Raw genomic sequence first — 23,815 nt, forward strand, 5'->3', positions numbered from 1 at the left:
TGAAGCTGGCTGGGTCATTACCTATTGTTCTTACTTAACATCTTTGCTTATAACCACAAATAAGCAGGAGGCACTTATGCATGTAATCTTTATGCAACAGCAAAACCAGATATTTGGTGTGTACCATCTTTGAGGATGTTTCTCACCACTTCTTTTGTTGTGTTTGCAGACATGGAGATGACCTGATCGTGACACCTTTTGCTCAGGTAATCATTTTGCTGCAACTATTTGTGAACCAAGAGGACAATCCTTTTTAACTATTATGATAGGCGATTCATCCTTGATGTTATTGTCATGGGGAAATGGCAGATAATGATGCTATTTAGGCTACAAACTATGGAGATTTTATGCTTGCATTTACACAAAGATGTCTCCACACTGTTCAGAAGAAAATTGATTTTGAAAATACTGTATACTTTAAAAAGGACCCTCAAAATGTTATTTTACTCTGCTTATCTAGGTTCTGGCAAGCCTTCGAAGTGTGAGGAATAACTTCACTGTACTGACCAATGTCCAGTGTGCCTCCAGCAAGTAAGTGCTAAAGACTTGAGAACAGCAAGCAACATTTTAAAACTTTTTTTCCAAATGGTTAACTCAGTGACCTATGTTGACCCTGTAAACAAAACAAAGAAACAATCTGTCACACTCTTACATTCAAAGGAAGCACTTGATAATGAAACATTTGCTTGGTTATTATCAGCCATCATATGGACCCCTAGAGAGTGTTAGAAATCAAGTTGAATCCCACCTAGATAATCTTGGGATTCCTTTATTAAATATGATAAACATTATACAGTACATCTTGTGTAATTAAAAAGTACATCAAATTCCTTATAGCTTTTAAAATCACAAAAAGGCAAAGGCTAGACACTCATTTTGTCAGCATGTGTGCTGCAGTTCCATTTTTCCACCACAAGGTAGCGATCTTGAGCTTTAAACTGCAGGGTGAAGTCTGACGCCACTGCTGAGCTTATCTACTGCAGCTAGAGCAAACACACAACCATACACACAAACATACAGAGATGGAAATGTATTGACAAACTGAATATCATTTAATATAACAATGATGTCAACATAAAAGAGGGATGCTTATTTTGGATCCATCGTTCCTCGTTTGTCTGTTGAGACATAGTTTCCCTCAATGCATCATTCAAATCAAATGCTCTCTAAGGAATTCCTCTCTTGTGGGGACACGAACACAAAACAAACTCACAACACTGATGGAATGCCTTTAAGAGGGTCACTGTGACATACAAAAATAGAGAAGCAGCAAATCCTTGAAAGCAAGAACCATAAACATTTAAGGTTTGGTATTTTTGCTTGAAATATCACCTTAACGATTATTCTATAAAACAAAGAGTAATTTTCTGTTGGATAAATCAACAAACCCTTCCATTTACAGTGTAGCACCACAACTCACTTTGGAGGAGAGACAGATCCAGATACACTGGATATATGTATGTGGGGCACCTTTCCCTTTATTCTTCAGGCTTCCATCTGTGTGTCGAAGATGAGATGAAGTGTGTGTCTTTGTGTCAGTTTCCAAAGATGCTAAGAGCACTCTCCTCCAGGATTTTGTTATCGCACAGTTTGCTGTATTGAATACACAGAGCCTGTCTGACCTATATTTCGGCAGACATCCCCACATAGAGAAGAGCAGAGACTAAAACACATGCACACAAGTACACAGGCATGCAGCATTAATGCACACATTATGTTGCCCTTCTTTCACACAGAGGGGTCAGGCTGATGTGACCTTTTATTTTCACTATTAAAGTAAACGATTATCAAATGTTCAAAGGTACTGCTGAGACTGCAACCATGAGGGCATATATGACTTGAACATCTGACTGTGAAACAACAAATGTTCTGCCTCGACTACCACAAGGTTCCATTAAAATAAAAATACATAAAAACAAAACATTTGAAGACACCCCATGACTCATTGTGACATGTTTAATTACTATTTAGGAACCGTTTCAACTCAAGTTCAAAATTACTCCATTCAGGATCTATTATACATTTTGTGTACTCCATGTTATTTCCCTGACAAAAGAAAAAAAGAAGGAATAGTTAGAACATTTGGGCAATTCGCTTAATCATTCTCTCACCAAGATTTGATGATGTGTCTCGTTTCTGAATAGCCAGAGACATGTAAGCCCTGCTCTGTCCGAAGGCTGCCTAGAAGCAACTGTAAAGCTCACTTATCAACATGTTGTATCTGGTTGGTTTAATACATTTTAATAAGCTAAGCTAACTAGCACTAGCTGTAGTTATATATTTATCGTACGTACATCGATCTTCAAATCTAACTTTCTTCATGAAAACAAAACCTTGTATGTATCAATATGTTGAGATTCTACTTGAACCCAAATAGCTTACCTTCTTGAGCTTTTACCCAACAAAATGGTATTCATTATTTGGGTGAACCATTTAAAGATGAAGAATATTCAGTGTATTTTTCTTTTTTTTATTCTAACTTATTGCTTTCTTTTTGTCTTTCAGGAGGTCTCCGGCAGCAACTCAGCCTCCCATCACCAGAGTGTGTCTCCCAGGTAAGAGGTTCAGAGAGATATCCTGCTACGTGTCTCAGCTCTGTAACGCTTTGTGAAGAATGTGTCTTTTATCTGGTTTATATCTGGCTCGAGCATTCTTCTGCCATCGTTTTTCCTAGTTCTCATTATTCTCGCTCCCTCCCTGCCCGCCTCTCTCCTCTGTCTTGTCCTTTGCTCATGAACTCGCGTACGTGACGACTTTCATTTTTCCTTGTAATCTGTCTTCAGCTGTAACATTGCAGTCCAGACTACTTTGTCATCAAGCTCATTAAGCATTTCAAAACACAATTCAACTGGTTCTTCAGACAGGCAGACACACACACACACACACACACACACACACACACACACACACACACACACACACACACACACACACACACACACACACACACACACACACACACACACACACACACACACACACACACACACAGTGTATGGCCTATAACAGCGCCTCAGATAACAACAAAATCCCTTTTTTTTTCTTTCAACACCTTTGAATTTAAGCAGCAGTGTGTATGTGTGTACCAGTCTATGCCAGTAAGAGACAATGTGTTTAGTATTTATGTACAAGTGCACACTACTTTATGAGCACCTACAAGTGAGTGTACGTGGTTTGCTTGTGAATATCTATCCTTTGGATTTTCTCTATATGACACTGAGATTTTTGTCTGTTCACCGACTCAGCCAAGCCTGTCTCTCAAACTCACAAATACACAAAGAAATACACAGAGGCACACTTGAATGTGGGTTTAACAATCACGCATCCTGTTTGTGTGTGACGGCCTGTAATACTCCCTCTTATGACACATTTCAGTTAAAAAAAATCAAATATTTTTAATTGCTTTTGATGAAAAATAGGGTTTTATTGCACCGGCCTAGTGCATCCTGCTCAAATGATAGCAGCCTGTGGATTGAGAGGGCCGCGATGCAGCGACATGCGTTCTGTGTAAAAATGAGACAAGATGAGCAAGTATAAAACTGAGAACAGTGAGCAGGTAACCATCAAATAACCGGCATGTTTAACCTAAAGCCAGCTCAGGTCACAGCATAGTAGACCTCGTCAATATCAATACTCAGACAGTTAAATGTTACATAACAATGTTTTATTTTTCATTTTTTAAATACACCTAGACAAGCTTTACCGACCAAATGATTGTTTGATTGTTGGTGTTATACTGAAATATATGAGTTCATGTTGTTGAAAAAGAAACAACTAGTTACTGGTAGTCTATATTCATACTGTGAAGGTGTGTGTGCGTGCGTGTGTGTGTGTGTGTGTGTGTGTGTGTGTGTGTGTGGTAATGGTAAGCATCACTTGACGTATTAAGTAAGGGTGTATTTCAGTGTGATGATATTATAACTTTGCTTTGTGCAACATTACAATTGTGGATTGGTATGGTGTATGATTTGCATAAGCGTGTATAGTGGCATATGCATCAGTGTGAGTAATGCGTGTGTGTGTGTGTGTGTGTGTGTGGTGTGGGGAGGTGTTCCTGTGGCTCTGATTGACGTCAGCATGCCTGTATGTGGCTTCTGTTGACTTCCTGTAAAAGCAGATGGACTGAATTTTCACTTCCTTCTTCTAAACCGCAGCTCATCAGGTGCTGTGTGTGTGTGTGTGTGTGTGTGTGTGTGTGTGTGTGTGTGTGTGTGTGTGTGTGTGTGTGTGTGTGTGTGTGTGTGTGTGTGTGTGTGTGTGTGTGTGTGTGTGTGTGTGTGTGTGTGTGTGTGTGTGTGTGTGTGTGTGTGTGTGTGTGTGTGTGTGTGTGTGTGTGTGTGTGTGTGTGTGTGTGTGTGTGTGTGTGTGTGTGTGTGTGTGTGTGTGTGTGTGTGTGTTAAAATCTATGTGTGTAAAGATTATCTTGACATTAGAAATGACTTGCAAGGTGATTAAATCATGAGGCTGACATTTTTTTTATAAATCAACAAATTCTTCGAAATAACACTAAACCGACAAGGAATAAACCCTTATAACAAGTATTGCCTGCCACAGCATAATATATATCTTATTTCTCAAAACCTTAAAAAAATCCATAAAAAATGAATGCTGTTGCCTTTGGACTATCCTTCTCACATTAAAGGCAACTCGAGTAGTTGTATTCCCTCTCAGTTTGTTAAACTAAAACTAAATTGAGATTTGTTTCAGACGCACTTGGAAACAAATTAAGTATCAGAGTTATTATTTAGAGTTTTCTTACTTTTATTTTCGTTTTCATTTTCTTATTGTATCATAGTGTGGTTACAGCTTTGTGGAAAACATACAATGAACAATTAATTGGTAATGATGACGAATAGTGAATCATAACAGCATGAGTTTTATGGCGCAAAGGCACATATACTGTAGCTACAGTTTAATTAAAGGTGTATTTACTGTTTTGTTGCTCTGGTCTCTTTAGTAGATTTGATGATATTAATAAAAAAGGAAGTGTAACACCAATGTTGTCTTTAAAGACACAACAGTACCATTTTTGTACTGTGTCTACTTTGGTTTAAACATTTTTTAAATGGCAGGGTTTTGCTGTTGAAGGGTTCATATCAAATGCATGATTTGGTTGTGTTAAATCAACACCTGTCCACCACAGAACCTCTGCAGTGTTTATCCCATGATCTCAGGCCACATCCTCTATAGACCCCCTCCTACGTTTCTCACATAAAAACACACATCTACATCCATTCCTTCCTCCGTTTCTTCACTCACCAGCTTCCCTCTCTATCCTATTCATTTCCAGCATCTGTCCAGCTGTCTCCCCCCCCCCCCCCCCCCCCACACACGCACACAGCCTGAGTCTTTATTTGTTACCTTTTCATTCATCTGTTTCGTCTCTCTCTCGCTCTCATCATCGTCATCGTATGGGAGGGGAATGGCAGGAAGTGTGAGGCAGGAAGAGAAGATGAGATTCTTCCTGTTTTGCTGTCAACTAACCTGTTGTAACTTGACGGAAGCCAGAGGGAACTGTTGTGTAGACGAGGTGCGTGTGTGTTGGTATGTGTTGGTGTTTGTGTGAATGACTGTCAACCAACAGGAGAAAAATAGGATGCAGTGAGACAAAGGCCTATTGTCTGTGCCCACACACTGCACAAACATGCACATGCAGATACAATAATACAATATGTAACACACTATTAAATCAATGTATTCTGAGAGCAGACAGATACACATGTAGAGCCAAAACTACAGATCTTGCATGCTACTCATTAAAACAAATCAAACTTAATAAACAAATTGTTGTCATGAGACTCAAGGCAGGTGCTTTAGATGCATTGCTCACACATTTAAAAGCACAAAGATGAAACAAAATTCTCTGGCCTAAATTTACCATTTTATACAATAATATGATATAGGTAGTAGGGTGTCAGATTTTGTATTATATAGACTATATCATTAATTAATTAATTAATTGACTATGTATATGATATTAAAGGACAATTCAAAATGTGATATATGTAAGATTAATTAATTACTCGCAGGCATGCTTTCTCTTGTTCTCGAAGCTGCTAGAATAGGGACATTTCAGTTTTGCCTTCATGGAGCAACTTGGTAGTCCACTGGTTAAGACACTTAACTTATAACAGGTTTAAAACAGCTCAATATATCTGTTGCATTTCAAATATCTTTCTTACAGTCAGTCCATAACTGTATTTAGCCAATAAAGCCGCAAATGTCTTAAAAAAAAGTTTAATTTATGAATCTGTATCGGAATCATTTGGCAGACAAGTAATTTAGATGTATTCCCACGTACACATGCATCTTGACAACTTGCTCATATGACACAGAGGGCAGGAAAAATACTGATCAACCCTGTATTTTTCTCACGGCACAAAGGTGGAGATGACACAGATAATGTGAATCAGATAAGACTATAGATAGTTAAAACCTGTTCACTGTTAGTATCATTCGTAACTTATATGGACTTAAAGTCATATGAATGTAACCTTTATTATTTGGTCCATACATTTCATTGTCTTTCAATACTCTGTTTATTGAATCTCACAATGAAAACTGAAAAATTGGCTCACTTTTTATACAGAGCTCCTATCATATCACGATCAAAAAATAGGTTTGTGCGTTCTGCTCGCACATGTGCATGAAAAATTCCACCCAATAGATACATATCCACTGACCCAACGCAGCTCTTCTGTGTCACGGTGTTATAACAGAGCCAGGAAGTATTCTGTGTCATTTCTTCTGCCTTTATCTGTGAGAACCTCACTGAGGTATGACCTGACTTCCTGGTCAAGTTGACCTCTGTGATGAAATGCTGTCATACAGGATATGTGGGAGGCAAAGGGCTCTTGAACTCTCCCGACCTTTGTCACATAGGCTCTGTATGTGTTTGTGTTTGGCAGCTCAGTAATGTGGAAAGGTGTCAGCAAGTTGCCTGTTAAAACCTATTGTGCCTTTCCATTGTGTTGGTGTTTTCTTATAATGTGAACAGCCCCCCCATGACATTTCCCCCCAAATAAGCCCTGCATATTATTTCAAAGCTAGCAGCCTGTGTTTGGTCAATACTAAAAAATAACTCTGAGATAACTGCATAGGTGAAAGGTATTTAAACAATGTGAAATAGTTATGCAAAAGGTTATAAAAACACTGAACATACACAGGGCTTAGGGGATGGACACTTTTGGCGCGTTTCCACTACAGCGCGCAGCCCGGTTTAAGAGGGCTGTGACGTCAGCGGCCCGTCTTTGGTTGCGTTTCCACTTGGCCTAGTACCGGCCGGCGGGTCCTAATTCACAGTTTTTCTGGCCTCATAAAATCGTGGGTCTAGGGCCAGAGACAACGAGGCTGAGTCGGGCTGAGTATGCTAAACTAGAGAGAGCGTCGCTGGCAAGGGGGCAACAACTACAACAAGATGGACATATTTGACCGTGATTTAATTGTAATACACGTTTCAAAATGATGCCGAAGTAACAACATACTGATACCGGTTAGTAAAAACCATGAATTAATGCTTTGTCAAGTCTGCAGACAGACGGCAGGCAAAAAACCTTTTAAAATGCGTGTGTTCTAAATGGAGATTGGCTAAGCTAACGCAGTATATGCTCCGACCGTCCACACTCACAACAACGGCCTATACAGACATAAATAAAGCAGCGACTGTATTCAGCATGACACAGGCAGTCTGTGGTTTGTACTTGTTTAACTTTTGTCTAGTTTCTGAACATATATGAGGAGCTGTGAGCTCTGAGTGCTAACAGCTAACGGCTGTGTTGTTTTTCTGGGGTCCTCTGAAGATCACGTCACGGCTCCGCCTACACTGCGTTACTATAGATACTGCCCCAGTTCCTAAACTGTAATGGAAATGCGCCATAAAGTGAGCCAGTCCTAACGAGGCCCAGCCATACCGAGCGGGGCCGAGCGAGGCCGTGTAGTGGAAACGCGCCATAGTTCTTATGAACGACTCTTAATCTAACCAGGAAGGTTTTACTGAACTAACTTGGCCATAGGTAAAAGCTTGTAATAAAAAAGCACAACAGTTGATACAAATAGTGTTGCTTCTAACTGTGGCAATCAATGCTTTGGAAGTTATTTGTTTGCTGAGGGGGAGTTTCACAGATTCAAAATATGTTAGGCCTCTCACTTGTTTTTACCCTTGAGTGCAGCAGGCGCTGCGAGGTCAAGGTTTTATCCTGCGAGTAACACATTCTCCCTTGATTCATTAGATACCAAATCTGGTGCAAACATTCTTATTTCCCAGAGGATGTACCCTGAAAACTTTGGGGTTACTGACTTTTCCTCCAGCCCCACTTGAGGTTGAAAACCATACTTCTCCTAAACTGTATTTATCCAATAAAGGGACAAACCCCTTTAAAGTTTGCTTCATAAGTCTGATAGTTCCACTTTTACTGAAATACAAAATCTGAGTACTTCTTCCATCTCTGATCCTCAACTGTATTTATCCAATAAAGGCAGACATGACTTTATAAACTCTCGCAAAACTCTTTTAAGTACATCCCGTAGATTTTCCGACACTTTTTTTACGTGACTTAGATTTGTTCCCTCATACAGGTACATCGTGAATTGAGATAGAAGGCAGGAAAACTACTGAACAACAATGTTTTTGTTCTCACAGCATGAAGGGGGTGATGACACAGATAATGTAGATCAGATAAGACTTTAGATAGTTTGAACAAGTTCACTTTGTATATACTTCTCAACCATTACTGGCGGTTTGCCATGGGATTTGGTCCAGATATTTGTGTTTTTTTAGAATGAGTTGCTTTTCATCATGCTTCATCAGCAGTTCCATGTTTTTCCCAAAATGTTGAAGTGGAATTAGGGCTGCACGATATATCGTGTCGTGACGATAATCGCATGCGCGATATTCACATCGCGTGGACGTGCGATTTTTTAAATAGCTTTTTTTTAGGACTTGCGATATTAAGTAGGCAAATGAACTCAAACACGTCATGTTACAATTATTTTGCTGCTTGCTACAAAAGCAAAACTCGCGTGGCTCTCATGTCAGGGGTACTTGAGTGAGTGACATGCAGGCTCTGCATGCACAGCAAACCACCAATCACAACCATTCTTCATCAGATCACAGCAGGATAACCGAGCTCAGCTTGTTGCTCTGATAACTTAAGATCCAGAAGTCCATGACTAAAATCCTTCATCCGGTTAAATATAGTTAAAAAAATACCAATTGTATAGCATTAAAGTTCAAGAAAGGATGGTTTGCGGACAAAAAACTGTCTTTTCTTCAATTCCTGTATGTTTTCATATCGCAATATACAGTATATCACAGGGGGAAACAAATCGCATTGTCCGTTTTTTCCAATATCGTGCAGCCCTACGTGGAATCAGTCGTTGTGCAAAATCCCCTAAGATCGTGCTGGAGTCAAACCAGGAAAAGGTTATTTTTGTTGCTCTTGGCTGCAGTTAAGAACGAGAAACATATTCTTTCTTGCATAATTTCATAGAGGCTCAGAAACATGTATACGATGAGTTTCATCTGTTGCAGCAGGTTTCAAAGGGCGATGGATTAAAAGAACCTCATCAATCTCTTTATGAATGTTTTCAATGGGAGCCTCAATCAACCCTACACTCTGTGCACCTGACAGTGTCCCAGTGCGTGCAGGAATGCACTGAGGAGGTCACAGGGAGGAGGAAAAGAGAGACAGAACAGGAGGCGGGATGAAAAGAGGAGATGTGGAGTGATGAGGTGAGAGGGCAGGAGAGACTAGGTTTGTCTTGAGGAGGGAGGAAGATAAGTCAGGAGAAGATATGATGAAGATATGGAGCTGGAGAGGAGAAGCTGAAGGATCTTATGTGAAAAGCAAACAGAGAAACTAAACAGATGATCCTGTCACAGGACCCTTTCCCCCTCTTATTACTGTAGTATGACTGACAGTGTGTACCGTTGTTTTATTTTGTTTAACATTCACTTAAATCTTGAGTAAACTAATAAATTAATAAGCAATTAATAAAGCCAAGCGGTTCAAAAGTCAAACCTCTACCATCAGGATTGGTGGGTCATATAGATTTTACCCATCTTGCTGACCTAGTAGATTTAATAAATCTCCATCAGTAACTGTAGTGCAAGATTATGCCGCTGAAAAACCTAATTTCAATACAAAAAATGTAATCTTTATTGTCGACAACACATGAGCAAAATGTTCAGGTTTTGCTGTTCTAAACAAGCATATTTGTGCCAGAGGAAGGCTGTGTAATTGGAAGAATTATGAATTGATACGGAATGAAAATACATTGACTAGCTTCTGCTACTTTAGTTGTCTAAAATAATATATTATTTCCAGTTTTCTTGAAAGCACAAATGTTGTGCAATCTGTTGCACTTCAACCATGCATAGAACTCACACAGAGAGTGTTGCTGTTCGTTCCACCACATTTGTATTATGGCTCTATGTTATCTATTTAAACAGTTATCTTAAAAGCCTACGTGCTGTCTGTCGGCTGTCAACGTTTTCTTTTTGGTAAAAACATCCAGACTGCTCCTGTGGTGATCATGTGGTTATCATCACTGTATGCTGCAGGAAATGTGCATCGCTTCAGAGACGTCCTTAAAAAGATATATGCAGAACCACAGCTTTTCTATGTGCTTTTCCACCACATAATATAAACGCACACAGACACAAAGAGGCTATGTGTATGCAGGCATTTATTTACCAGAATCTATAATAGGTTGTCATATGACACTTCAAGCTAAAGCCAAATTGTTCCAGTAGCATAAGTCCTCCTCAGAGGTGCACCTGTTTGCGGCTCTTCAACAACGCAGCGAGCAGACTCCAAATATAAGAGAATATCTCCCAGGGAGACCAGTGTAGTCATCTCACTAACACAAGTGTATATGTATGAACATGCGTGTTGTTCAAGAGCAATGCGTGATCACCAGACGCTCCTGCGATGCTGGTACTCACCTGTGTGAGTCTCCAGGAGCACATGTCATCAGCTCCTGGAGACATGCTTTACCTGGAACTACCACATGAGAGGTGTTGAGTACTTTTCCAGGTGTTTATATTTCTGTCTTTGGGTCTGAGGAAGGATTTTGTCACCAGATAGCATTGCAAACCATGCAAGATGCAATCAAGAAACGTAACAGGTGTGAAGAGGATATCAAATTGAGTTTCAAAATTGTCAGTGAGCCAAGCAAGGGGGTCAAGTGTGTAGTTAAGATCCTACTTAAGGCTGCGTTTGGAGATAGGTGTGTCTGAGCCATTGCTCCTGAAGTAGGGGGGTAGAAAGTTTGGCAAGGGGCTATTGACCCCTCCCCCACTTTACACCCAAGGCCTGATCTATAACTCATATTTGGTTGGTGCTACAACTACGTATAAGCGGGGTCTATCTTGAGTATAAGAAATGTTATGTACGTCAACCTACTACTTACTTACTATTTATTTTCAAGAGAAAATATCTGGCATTAAGTGTGTTATTTTTCTGTTGAAAATGGCACATAGATGAACTATCATTAAGCATTAAATGCACAATAAATGAAATTGCTTTACTGAAATGAGGCTGTATCTCAAAAGTACAGTGATGAGAATTTGACGACTGTGGAGCTGTCATCTGCATGCTGTTAACTCAATAATTGTTCAACGAAAGGTTTGATAAGAATTTACTAATGCTTACATCGAGACCTTAAAATAACGTTTCAGCAATAACATCTACATTCCCTAAGGGGCAACACACCACGTTTAGCTGTTGAGGTAATGCTGGACTGCTGCCAGCATCTTGGTTTTGATATGGCATCAGTTCAATGGGGAATTATAGCAGGGCTACCATGCCTAAATGTCACAGATACAGTATCTGTCAACCTCTCACTCTGTCTCTCGCCTCACACTCAGCTGTGCACGTCCACAAAATGCCAACATGAGCAGTTGCCATGACAGCAACTCCCTTCTTTGCCTCCAACCCTTACTCTATTCTGGTCAGAGCCATGCTCTACCTCCGTAACCCCCCCCCCCCCCCCCCCCCCCCCTCCTCTTTCTCTTTTTTTCCTCTCTTCTGGGCCTTCTTCAATTGTGAGAAAAACATTTTTTTGGCGCTGCTTCACTCTGAGTTGGTAGCTAATAAGTCTCAGTATTTATGTCCCAGGGTGTCTTGTGTTACCTGCAATCTTAACTACTTCCCGCTCCTGTGCTCTCAAATAGCCTCAGGGGGGCTACTAGAGAGGTCTGGCTACTGTGCAGACCCACAAATATGACCTAGTAGAGCAACCTTATTTTGCTAAGTATGAAGGTTTGAAGACAGATTTTAGGCCAAAAATATGATTTAGTTCCATTAAATAAAGAAAAATCCCCCCTGGAGGCTTTAAACATTTCTCAACCCCTACTCAATCTGCTGCAGGTGTTGAGGCAGAGTGTCTGGTCACTGGGCAGGGTAAGGAGGGGAAATCTTGGAGACAGAACTAATGTGATGATGAGAGGGTTTGAGTTTCTCTGACTGTAAAAGCTTAGACCACTGACAGGAAAGGGTGTGATATCTGCTGAATATTTTCCCCTCTGATTTACTGCAACAGCTTTGCAAGGTAAACAAGTAGCGTGGAGATGTTTGCCAGGCAGTGTGTTAGTTTATCCACCGACTATGTGGAAGATTCAGAGCCTTATGCAGGTTGGGTGTGTGTGCGTGTGTGTGTGTTTACTATAACAATAGCTGAATGAATGATAGCAACAGCCTGTGACAGTCAGCCTGGCTCATGTAGGAAGAGCATCATTTTTCAATTATTTCACAATGAAGTATTGATTACAATTCTATTGGGTTGAGTATTTTATAAAACAATTGAATGAACTGCAGAAGAACAACAATGTCAACCAAAGGGGGCGGAGCTCCACCAAGGCCAATCACATGCTCCTTAGTTGGGTCTGGGGTCCAAAGTTGTATGGGTTCCAATCGGCCCATGCTTTGCCCTAGTTTAATGAAAATCAAGCAGTTGTTTTTTCTGTAATGCTGCTCACAAACAAACAAACAAACAAACAAACAAACAAACAAATACAATTGGGTGGGGACTCAGGCAGGAAAACTGATCATATAATTCAACTTAAAGACTTAAAGCCCTTCTTAATAATAAACAATTGTATCTCTTTGTTATTCAGAGAGGTGTTTCTGTTATTTGGCCTACCCTCATTGATATTATTACAGTGGACAAGTTTATAGAAACGCCTCTCAGTATAATATAATACAATTCAACAAGTTAATTTGATTTATATATCAGCTTAAACCTTTACTAAAAGGCAGGGCTAGTGTAATGTACCACGGGGCGTCTTTTTTTCTGAATCAGACGCAGGAAGAGCACCAGATTTGTGTCCAGAAATGCGTCAAACTTTGCTTTGCAGGACCACTCTGGATGTGCGTGTCTGCTGATGTATACACATGAAGCAACACAACTAGTGATTTCATCTAAAACAAGTGTGTGATTGTTTTATGAATGTAAATGCATGGTGTGTGTGTGTGTGTTCGCCTGCCTGCCTATGTGATACCTTTCTGTCCATCGAAGGAAGCGCAGGATTATGACACTAAGGAGGGAACAGGCTACTGTGACAGCAGCAACTTCCTCACACACACATACACAGACCTACACACAGGCCCAGGTATTCAGAAACCCCCCACTGGCTTTTTATTCTACAACAGTTCACTCATCTTTCTCCGGGGACAAATTAGTTCCTCTGGCGTGACAGGCAGACAAAGAGCCGACAGGGCCCGACCTGCGTCACGAACCCCAGCATGAAAACAGAGTAACTGTTATTGCTCCATTCACAACTCATCTATGACCTTGCTGGCTGGTTTCACGGCTGGTTTCACGGCTGGTTTCACACATACAGTATGGTCTTGAACCCGGCTCTACCAACAGCACTTGCCTGGATTGTCAGGAAATGTGGTACACACATTCATCGGTCACCCTTTTCTTGTAGCTTTGGTTTATGATCAAATACCGATGACCCATCAGCCTCAGCTATGCTTTGTGTTCATTGCTAATTAGTAAATGCTAGCATGCTAACATGCTAAACTAAAATGTTGAACTTGGTGCACATTATACCTGCTAAACATGAGCGTGTTAGCATTGTGATGTTAGCATTAACTCCTACAGAGCAGTGTGGTGTGGACCTGTTTTAAGTAATGGAAAAGGAGATGCTATATATTTCCTGATATATTAAGTACATTTGTTGGCTCGATGTGATCTCTGATTGTTCTCTCCTTTCAAGCTGTCTTGGTAGTATTGCATCAACATTATTTTTGACTGATGAGGAGATACGGTGATGATGTGTTTAGGGTTTACTTCCTTTTTGCATTGAAATCCTTACAGAGTGTCTTATTGAAAGGTTGTTATGTGCAAAAATGATTTATTTACCTCCCTTCTTTCCCAAATCCTGCGCTTAAATGTTTCCCTTTCCTCTCTCCCAACTGCTTTTGGGAGGTTTGGATGGAAGAGGCTCTCTGGCAAGCCCCTTCTGACAAAACCTCTGGCTCAGACTGACTCTGCCCCCCCTACAACCTTTGAAGTAACCTGAAGCACATTTATAAGCTCACTTTGCCAAATGGCTAATTGTAATCAGATGCAAAAAAAGGGAATTTAACCGACCTGCACTAATACACTTTATAGTCCAATTTTACGCTGTAATATAATGAGTCCAACATCTCTTAGTTTGTGCCTTGAACCGTGGCAGATGATGCGCAATTTGTGGTGCTATCAGCGACCGCAATCTGTTCTTTGTGAGTTCGTCAACAAGTGTACTCAAACAATATTTAGAGAATAATTTACATAAGAGATGAGATTGTACATTTTCAAATGAGACATCAACAGTGTCATTACGTGGAACGAGGACACAGGCAAAGTGGTGTACTTAGACTCAGGTTTCTCTCTTATGACTCATTGTCAGTGAGATGTACTGTATAGTGCGAATCAGCACATACAGTACAAAATGTGCAAGTTGACCAAGTGCACACGAACGGCAACTTTTTCATACCTGTGTAAACACTTCATCTCCTGAGTTTAAACAGGCTAAGGCTTTAAGTGGTGTATCCAGTGTTGTGTTGTGCAAGGTGTTGGCTGGTCACGTATAAAAGGCTTTTGTACAGTGTATCATCAGAGAAATCAGTAAAGGGAGAAGAGTCTGTTCTTTAGGGATAGCAGATAAGACTTTTTACCTTCTTCCTCTCCGTCTGAGAAAAAATACAGACCTGCACTGTTTGCTCTACACTGGAATGTGTATGTTGTACCCAGGAACTACTTCCTTATGTCTGGCTGTGTGTATATGTGTGTACAATATGTGTCCGTACATCAGTCACACTGATAATGACCTGATGAAAGAAAGCTTTGTGAGTTTGCATTTTTCCCTCCCTTATTGAAGGTGCAAACTACTAAAATATTGCAGCTATACTTTTCACTGATTAGCAACACATGCATTTAAGCATTGTAAGTTTGTTGTGTTTACACTTGGGCTATGTCTTTCAGGATTACTGTGATGTATGAGATATGGGTCACATTGTGTTTCATAACCACAACCATCTCAGGAGAATAATTCACATATTTTGCTCAAGTAATAGCACTAACACCACACTGAGCTACTATTTTAAAAGTTTAAAAGTCATGCAGTTCCCATGCAGTACAATGTTCACTTCTATACTGTTATTTATTATATCGTTAGATTATTATTACACATACACATGCATTAATGCAAAAGCAGGATTGTACTGTTATAGTTGTTAGGGATGGAACTCATTTTTATCTATTTAACAATTCAGCTAATCTTTCCATGTAATGGAATAATAATGTTTTGTTTGTCCAGTTTTATGATATGTACGGAGAGGCATATTGTTGAAATTAGTTTGCCAATTAATGCATTTTTTTTTTTTTTTCACCAACAATTGCTGGATGCCAGCTGGATTCAAATCAGATTTTATGTAATGTTTTCAACGGTGAATTTCTAATGTGTGAGTAAACCAGAGAAACAAAAAGCTTGTCTTGAATCAGTTTTAGTTAGAAAATAAACCATGGATTCTGTGTTCATGGCTCAATACCCCAAACTTCCGGCTACAGACATTCATTCATATTTTACAGGGCTTGCTATCTTTTCATGAAATGGCAGGTGTCAGTTTGCTTGTTTTTACCCACAATGTGTCTCATTTATGAGGGGGACAGCTCATTATGTGGAGGACCCTCTTGTGTCATATGAACTTAACCTCGGGTCATGTATTATCCTCTTCAGCTCTCCATTGAGTGCTCCTCTCTCATTCTCTTGCTATAGTGTGTGTTGCACTGTACCCCAAATGGACATCCTGTTTTGAGTGTTCCCCTCACAGATTAAAGTTATGATTCTGGACAATGATCCACTCATACATATAACTCTTGTATGAGCTGTGGCCGAGTAAGGGCAGGACTAATGGGACTGCGGCAGATTGTCCTGCATTTTGTGTTATGTACAGCAAACGTAAAGTACATTTGCTAGTTGTTTATTTTTACGAGTTAGGACTCAAGACTTGATGATTAAAGGTATTTCGAATGTTTGACAAATAGATGAGTCCTGAAAGATTTCTCAATTGTGTTTCATCTTTAAGCAAAACCTAAAACCTTGATTTAGAAAGCATACACAAATGAACTCCCTAAGTGAATGCTTCTTCTCTGAAACAATGGATGTCTAATTGTATTGAATTCATCTGAAGCTCATTTCATCAGAGTAGTATTTCAGAGTAGTACAATTCCTCCCATCACTTGACCTTGACATAATCACCTGAGATTTGAATGGGTTACATTTTTTGAGTTTTTGTAATAACTGGTTTCCTCACACCATAACCACAACAACTGAAAACATGAGCTTTCCCTGACGCTACCAAGTACTTATTTGTATCTAAGTCTAATCGATAATAATAATTAAAAGAGATGACGAGAAAGAAAGTTGGCTACTTTCCCTTCATTTCCTTCCATTGCAATTCTTCCGAGCAGCCACACTGCATGTCCAACATTACCATCATCATCTCCACTATGTGTGACACATAATACCCCGGAGTTCAAAAGAAGAGTGGGAACCACTGCCCAGTACTAAACCACAACAGCCATTAAAGTGTCCTCTCTCTAGTTTGACTATTCCCTGCCAATAACACTGACTCGCTACTTTGAAATGTAATGTGTATGCAACCCTGTCTACTTTGACAAATGTGTGTGTGTGTGTGTGTGTGTGTGTGTGTGTGTGTGTGTGTGTGTGTGTGTGTGTGTGTGTGTGTGTGTGTGTGTGTGTGTGTGTGTGTGTGTGTGTGTGTGTGTGTGTGTGTGTGGTGTGTGTGTGTGTGTGTGTGTGTGTGTGTGTGTGTGTGTGTGTGTGTGTGTGTGTGTGTGTGTGTGTGTGTGTGTGTGTGTGTGTGTGTGTGTGTGTGTGTGTGTGTGTGTGTGTGTGTGTGTGTGTGTGTGTGTGTGTGTGTGTGTGTGTGTGTGTGTGTGTGTGTGTGTGTGTGTGTGTGTGTGTGTGTGTGTGTGTGTGTGTGTGTGTGATGTGAGGAGCTGTATGTTTGCTCTCAGAGAGGAGGTGAGGAATATCACGGCCCTCCTCCAAACCGCCTGGTCTCCTGCTCTGTTTCAGATCTTACCGTTGTTTATATGATACGACTCTTGGAGACAAGGTGACGTCGTTAATAATATTTTCTACCATAGCTTCTGTATCATACAGGTTACAGTAAATGTTTGTCTGAGAATGCATAGTAGTGTCATTTCTTACTCACTGCGGACTGGGTTATATAGCCAGTCTGGAAGTAGAGAAAAATAAAAGCTGTTTTTTAAACTTGTTGAGGATACCAGACAGAATAAGAAAGTTTATTATTCACATTTTAAACCATAACTCAATGAATTATTAACACAGGTTGCCATCTGGAATGTTACATCTGTTACTCAGTATGTTTTTTATTTATTTTTTGCTACAAAATGGCTTAAATGATTGTATAAACATAGTTGCCGATCTTAGTTGAAGTTTCTGTTGATTGAGAAGTCAATTAAAAGACTAATTGTCGCTGCTCGATGAGAGTACAGAGAAGGACGTCTTGACATTCCTCCCAAAACAAAACAAAAAAATGTCATACACTGTTATTGTTGTTGGTATATTTCTAATCTTCACCTATAAAGGTTTACATACATTTCTTTAATAATGATACGCTCTGTCCTTTGCTCCCGTCCAGGAATTTGTTTTTTTGTCTTTTCTTTTTAGTTTGTGATGATAAATGAATAGGCACCCTCAAAGAGACATGGGTCGAGGTACAGATACTGTAGGAAGAGAGAAATCTATTTGGAAACTAGAAATGTGTTGCATACGATGTTAGTTCATTACCACCATGTGAAGGAAAGGTACACTCATGTCAATGCCACTCCTGTGCTCTCTTTGTCCTTTGTCCTACTCTGTTTGTCTTGCTTGTAATAGTTGTTTTGCAATGTCTTATTGCTTTTATTATAATGTGATGTTAACAAGATAATGGTACAGGACGTTCTGGCTTATGCAAAGTTGTTGGGTGGTAGACTGTTTAACTTGTTATGTTACAAAGACAGAGTAAATATATTGGGCATTGCGTGTGATTGCTATAAAGTACCTGTTCCTGATGTTGCAATGGCTTGACCCCTGGACCAGCTATTATTGAATCCATCATTTTATATTGTGTGTGAAGTTCTTCCTAGAATAATGTAATTCAAAAATATCACCAATAAATGCTATAATGTAACTTGAATAATTTAAATGAAGTTGACATCCATCAGAGGACGGAACATAAACAGTCAGACCCTCATATCATTTTTAACAAACCCAAATCAAAGGAAGTGTAACAGTTGTGTACCTCTTTAGAATTTTTTTCCGCTATTTAGGATATTTGTAACTTTGCTACAGTACAAATAGAGTTGATGGATTTACTAATTATTCGACCACAAATTGAATATGATAACTTTACAACATCTGTCTTGGGATTGTATATAAAAAAATATCCTCTTGGCTTACTCAGAAATGTCTACTAACTTCGCACTGTCCCTTTCAATAAACTAATACAAAATATAAAGTATACAAGTATTAGCTAGCTAGCTCAGTGCCTTGGTGTAACTCTCCGCTTCTATAGATTTGAGATCAGTCGGCAGCCTGCTGTTTAGCTAGATATCTATAACTGGTGTAGCATCTCTGCATGTTTTGATAGCCATGTCATCTCAAATAAGGAATCGAAAGGTGCCAGCATTAGGTCACATTTCCCCATCCTCCTGCCCTCACACTCTCAGTTGTCAGTCAGGTTCCCAAAAGAGGGTTGGAGGTTTCCATACTGAGTGGCTTTCAGAATAGCTGGCACAAGCTTTTCAAAAGGAATAATTTTCCAAAGAGTGACCGTCTCTTTGTGCCTCTCTGTCTTCATACAGTTATTTAAAGTCAAACATAAGCCTCTGATGATCTAGTAGTGGTGAGTTTGTTGTTCAATTGAAAGTAATCCCAGTGTTGAAACATGGCCAGATTTGACAGGCCTGGCCCTGGCTTCAAAACATCCTCAGTGTCATAAATAAGCTGTAGTGCCAAGTGTTTACCCGACTCAAAGCTCTCTATACCCGCTGGCACAGACTCCCCGTGGCTCCCAGCCGAGGGAGATCCAGAGCTGAGTTTTAGGAAAAGACCCACATGGTTGTGTTGATGAGTGTTTGTGTATGCAGGGTTGGTTGAGTCATAATGATGTTATCAGTTATTCAGCATCACCTTTGAGTCTGCTTGTTGATTTAGTACTTTTATCATTAGAATTAACTTGTTTAAGTCAGCAGGACTTTCAAAACAAAGCAATTGGTTCAGAAATGATCACCTGTGTCGTTTCACCTAGTTATTTGTGATAGATAAGGTTTTGTTCATAATAATGTAACACTGCTTTAAATGCACCATTTGTCAATATTGTCTAAATTTGACAAAAAATATGTTGAGCTTATTCGTTTTTTTGTGCCTTTTTAAAAGCATCTTAGTTTGTTGCAAATGCTTTATCAAATGCGTGCAAAAAACCCATTGCCAAAATAAAATTGGCTCTAGGAAAAAAAAGTATTAGTTCTCTCTCTTGGAAGAACAAACCTAATTTTGGACTGCTAACAGTCTGTGTGCAGTCAACCATGGCTGTGTCTAACTATGTCATCTTCACTAATCCTGCAATGTAAGACATGATGTCATTTAGACTCTGGAAAACAAACCTTTCACATCTGGTGTCAAGAGCAAACAGTCTGAGGCAAGAGACTTCACAGGGCTCAAGGAGCATTTGCTTCAAAATATCGATAAAATGTTCTTTTTATATTAATTATTGAACCTGTGTCATGCTCTTTTCCAAGAAATGTGCAAACTCTAACAAAATTATGTAGTTGATTTATGTATAGCTGCAACCACATAAATATGTTTTCTTAATTATTAATTTGTCTAACAAATACATACACACAAAAAGGTCACACAATTAAGAACGAGTTACAGATAGATGACTTTTTACGGATATTTTAATCCTCGATACTGTAAATGAGTTTAGGCATGCCACTGAAAAGCATTTGCACTTTAATGCTAAGAACACCCACGTCACTCAAAATCTGTGTCACTTCCCTCTTTCAGTAAAAGAGAATAGCTCTTCACAGAAAGGGGTTTCATGATTTCATTTTGGTTTCTTCTTCCTTTTTCTCTTATAAAACTATAATCACACATGCACTTCCTCATACCTATCTTCCCTGGAATCAGTTAGAGCTTCAAAGTTCTGCACTATACTGTAGTAATATGTGAGTCTCTGTTAGAAAATATACAACACATTTTCAAAGACTTGTCAGCCGTCCTTTGTGACAACTGACGGGCTAGGAAATCAGTACCATGTGGCTTTGTGCTATTTCAGCCAGACATTACTCCATTCCAGTTGTTGTTTTGTTATTTACTTTGACTAGAGTCGAATTCCATGTCGGGTTTTAGCTGCGGCCTGCCACAGAAAGAGAGTGCAGGTTCAGAAAGCTGGAAGCATGCACTCTGCAAGTATTTGAATTATGCCATTGACGTCAGCACAGTCATAAAGTAGACTGCTGCCCTTCCCCTGAAGTATTCCCCTGCCAGCAGGCCTGTTCAGCTCAGCGCAGATGGATTCAAACGCTCTCTGCTTCACAGACCCGCTCTTTTGTTTGTGGGTTTTTGGATAAGCAAACCCCCCCCCCCAGCATGCCAAAAAACACCACCGCTACCACACCCTCTTTGTGGAACAGGACAGAAAGCCGCCTTTTCAAGATGACTTCAATAATAAAATACCCCCACTTCAATTCAATTGCTCCTGATTATTATCAACAAAAAAACAATACAGACAAACTGGGATTTTGTTATCATTACTCTGCGGTCACATTGTTGATGTTCTGGCAGAAGTAGGATCAAGATATCTTTTATTTTTCTGAAATTCCTACAAGACCGTGATGCCACATGTCTGTTAAGTTGTATTTTGGATGAAACATGCATTTAATCTTGATTCAATCAGGAGGTTTGATTGTGCCAATATGAACAAACACAGTCAACCTTGTTGCCAATAGTCTTTATTAGCTCAATTAGATTTTGTTAGATTGTTTGGGATACACATAAACACAGACGCAGAGACATTGAGACACCATGCCTACCCATCATGAGAAGGCATGCTGTGTCGAGTTTGTTTGAGGATTGTCTCAGCTGGTCTTAATATGTTTCTGGAGACACTGATGTTTCGTTGCACGCACACCCCATTTGTGCCTGCTCCGTCCCAATCTGGATCAACCTTGCCTGACTCCATTAAGAGGCCTGCCATCTAAAGAAGACAAGATAATGTTAATAAGACAGTCTTTTTGATCTTGGCAAGTGTTTTGACCCAAATTATGTTTTGGCTTGGCCTCGATAAAATTGTTATTCAGATACAGCCAAGAAACGGAAGGAGCCCACGTAAACCAAGCCTCTGAAGGTTGTTTACTTCCTCATAATTGGAAATCAAAACCTGTAAAAGTGATCTGAGCCCTGGTTGAGAAGCGCCACAGAAGCTGCTGCGCCTGCTGTATTTCAGGATGTAACACAACATGTATTACATGGAGCGGAGGTGGGATAAGTACTCAGTTTTGTACTAAAGTAAAAGTAGCAATACTAAATTGTAAAAATACTCTGTTACAAGTAAAAGTCTTGCATTCAAAATCTTACTTTAGTTAAATTACAAAAGTATCGGAATCAAAATATACTTAAAGTATCAAAAGTACTCATTATGCTTAATGGCTAATTTCATAAGGTGTCTATAACAGCTGGTTACGGTATTTTGTATCTACTTGATATACTGCTGCTGGATTTCTTAACCTATAATTATATTAGATACTAGATCTTTTTGAAATAATAATGCTTTGCTAATAATCTAAATCTGTAAAGTAACTTAAGCTGTCTGATAAATGTAGCTGAGTGAAAAGTACAATAATGGCTTCTAAAATGTAGTAGAGTAGAAGTATAAAGTAGCATAACATGGAAATACTCAAGTAAAGTAGAAGTACCTCAAAATTGTACTTGAGTACATGTAATTAGTTACTTCCCACCTCTGGTATGGAGTAGCCCATTGTAGTAAAAAAAAAGTCACAACATTTTTCATAAGAATTGAGTTTAGGTAATTGATCAAACTTTTCCCCCTGATTTATAAGCTGAATCAGGTCCAGCAGCTGCATGCCAGCCCATTCTGATTATGCAAAGCCTTTCCTAATGATTTAGAAAATATCTCTTCACCCTTGACATCAGATTCATCCCTGCACCAACAAAAAACCTCAATCATAACTGTAGAAGCTTATTTGAAACCTAAAGAGCAAAAAAAGCCCCACAAACAGCGACAGAAGTTTGGCTAAATGGGTTCATGGCTCCTCTGATCCATGCTAATCAACCCGCAGGCTAATGCCAGACAGCGTGACAATGAGACCCATTCAGTCCAGTCTGTACTGTTGCTCCCCATGTGGGAGTTCAACCTAGGTAACACAGACAAAGCCTGGTCTGTTGCTGTGTGTTTGTGTGTATGTGTACACATGTTTGAGTGTATAGAAGCAGAGAGTAAGAGAGTGAAACACTGTGGTGTGAAGGAGCAAAAAGGGGGGGAAGAATATGTGTGTGTTTATGAGAGCAGGAGTCAAAACAGATGGAGAGAGTGAGTGAGAATGCAGCTCAAGGACAGGACGGTGTTACGCTCACAGGTCCACAGAGTGCTGATAGGACGGACAAACTGGCTCATTGACGTATGTCTGTTTTATCAGAAAGAATAAGAGAGATTTAGGAACAAACATTTAAGGTTTTCACAACAGAACATGACGACCAGGCAGATAGCAGTGGATATTGTACTGTATGTAAGAGAGAGGAAGACGCACATCAGGAACCTGTGATGTCAGACTCTCTGTCTGTGTGTGTGTGTGTGTGTGTGTGTGTGTGTGTGTGTGTGTGTGTGTGTGTGGTGTGTGTGTGTGTGTGTGTGTGTGTGTGTGTGTGTGTGTGTGTGTGTGTGTGTGTGTGTGTGTGTGTGTGTGTGTGTGTGTGTGTGTGTGTGTGTGTGTGTGTGTGTGTGTGTGTGTGTGTGTGTGTGTGTGTGTGTGTGTGGTGTGTGTGTGTGTGTGTGTGTGTGGTGTGTGTGGGGGGGGGGTGGGGGGTGTGTGTGTGTGTGTGTGTGGGTGTGTGGTCTGTCTGCCTGCCTGTGTGTCTGCCTGCCTGTGTGTCTGTCTGTCTGCGTGCGTACGTGCGTGTGTGCGTGTCAATGGTCTTATGTGCAAGGCATAACTGAAAATAAGCAATATATTTTTCTTTCAGACGAAAGCTCTGTGTGTCTCAGTTGGG

At 39.9% G+C, this 23,815-nt stretch overlaps 1 protein-coding gene across 1 annotated transcript in view; it reads left to right on the top strand.

The window, feature by feature from the left end:
- The window catches only part of pde4ba (phosphodiesterase 4B, cAMP-specific a), a 142,425-nt gene that overhangs the window by 94,414 nt on the left and 24,196 nt on the right, over positions 1–23,815 (top strand). The window contains exons 4-6 of the mRNA XM_034146456.1: positions 170–206; positions 461–531; positions 2,506–2,555. Coding sequence (XP_034002347.1) covers positions 170–206; positions 461–531; positions 2,506–2,555 — 158 coding nt within the window. The remainder of the gene's footprint in view (positions 1–169; positions 207–460; positions 532–2,505; positions 2,556–23,815) is intronic.

This window comes from Trematomus bernacchii, unplaced genomic scaffold, assembly GCF_902827165.1.
Source record: "Trematomus bernacchii unplaced genomic scaffold, fTreBer1.1, whole genome shotgun sequence".
Lineage (NCBI taxonomy): Eukaryota > Metazoa > Chordata > Actinopteri > Perciformes > Nototheniidae > Trematomus > Trematomus bernacchii.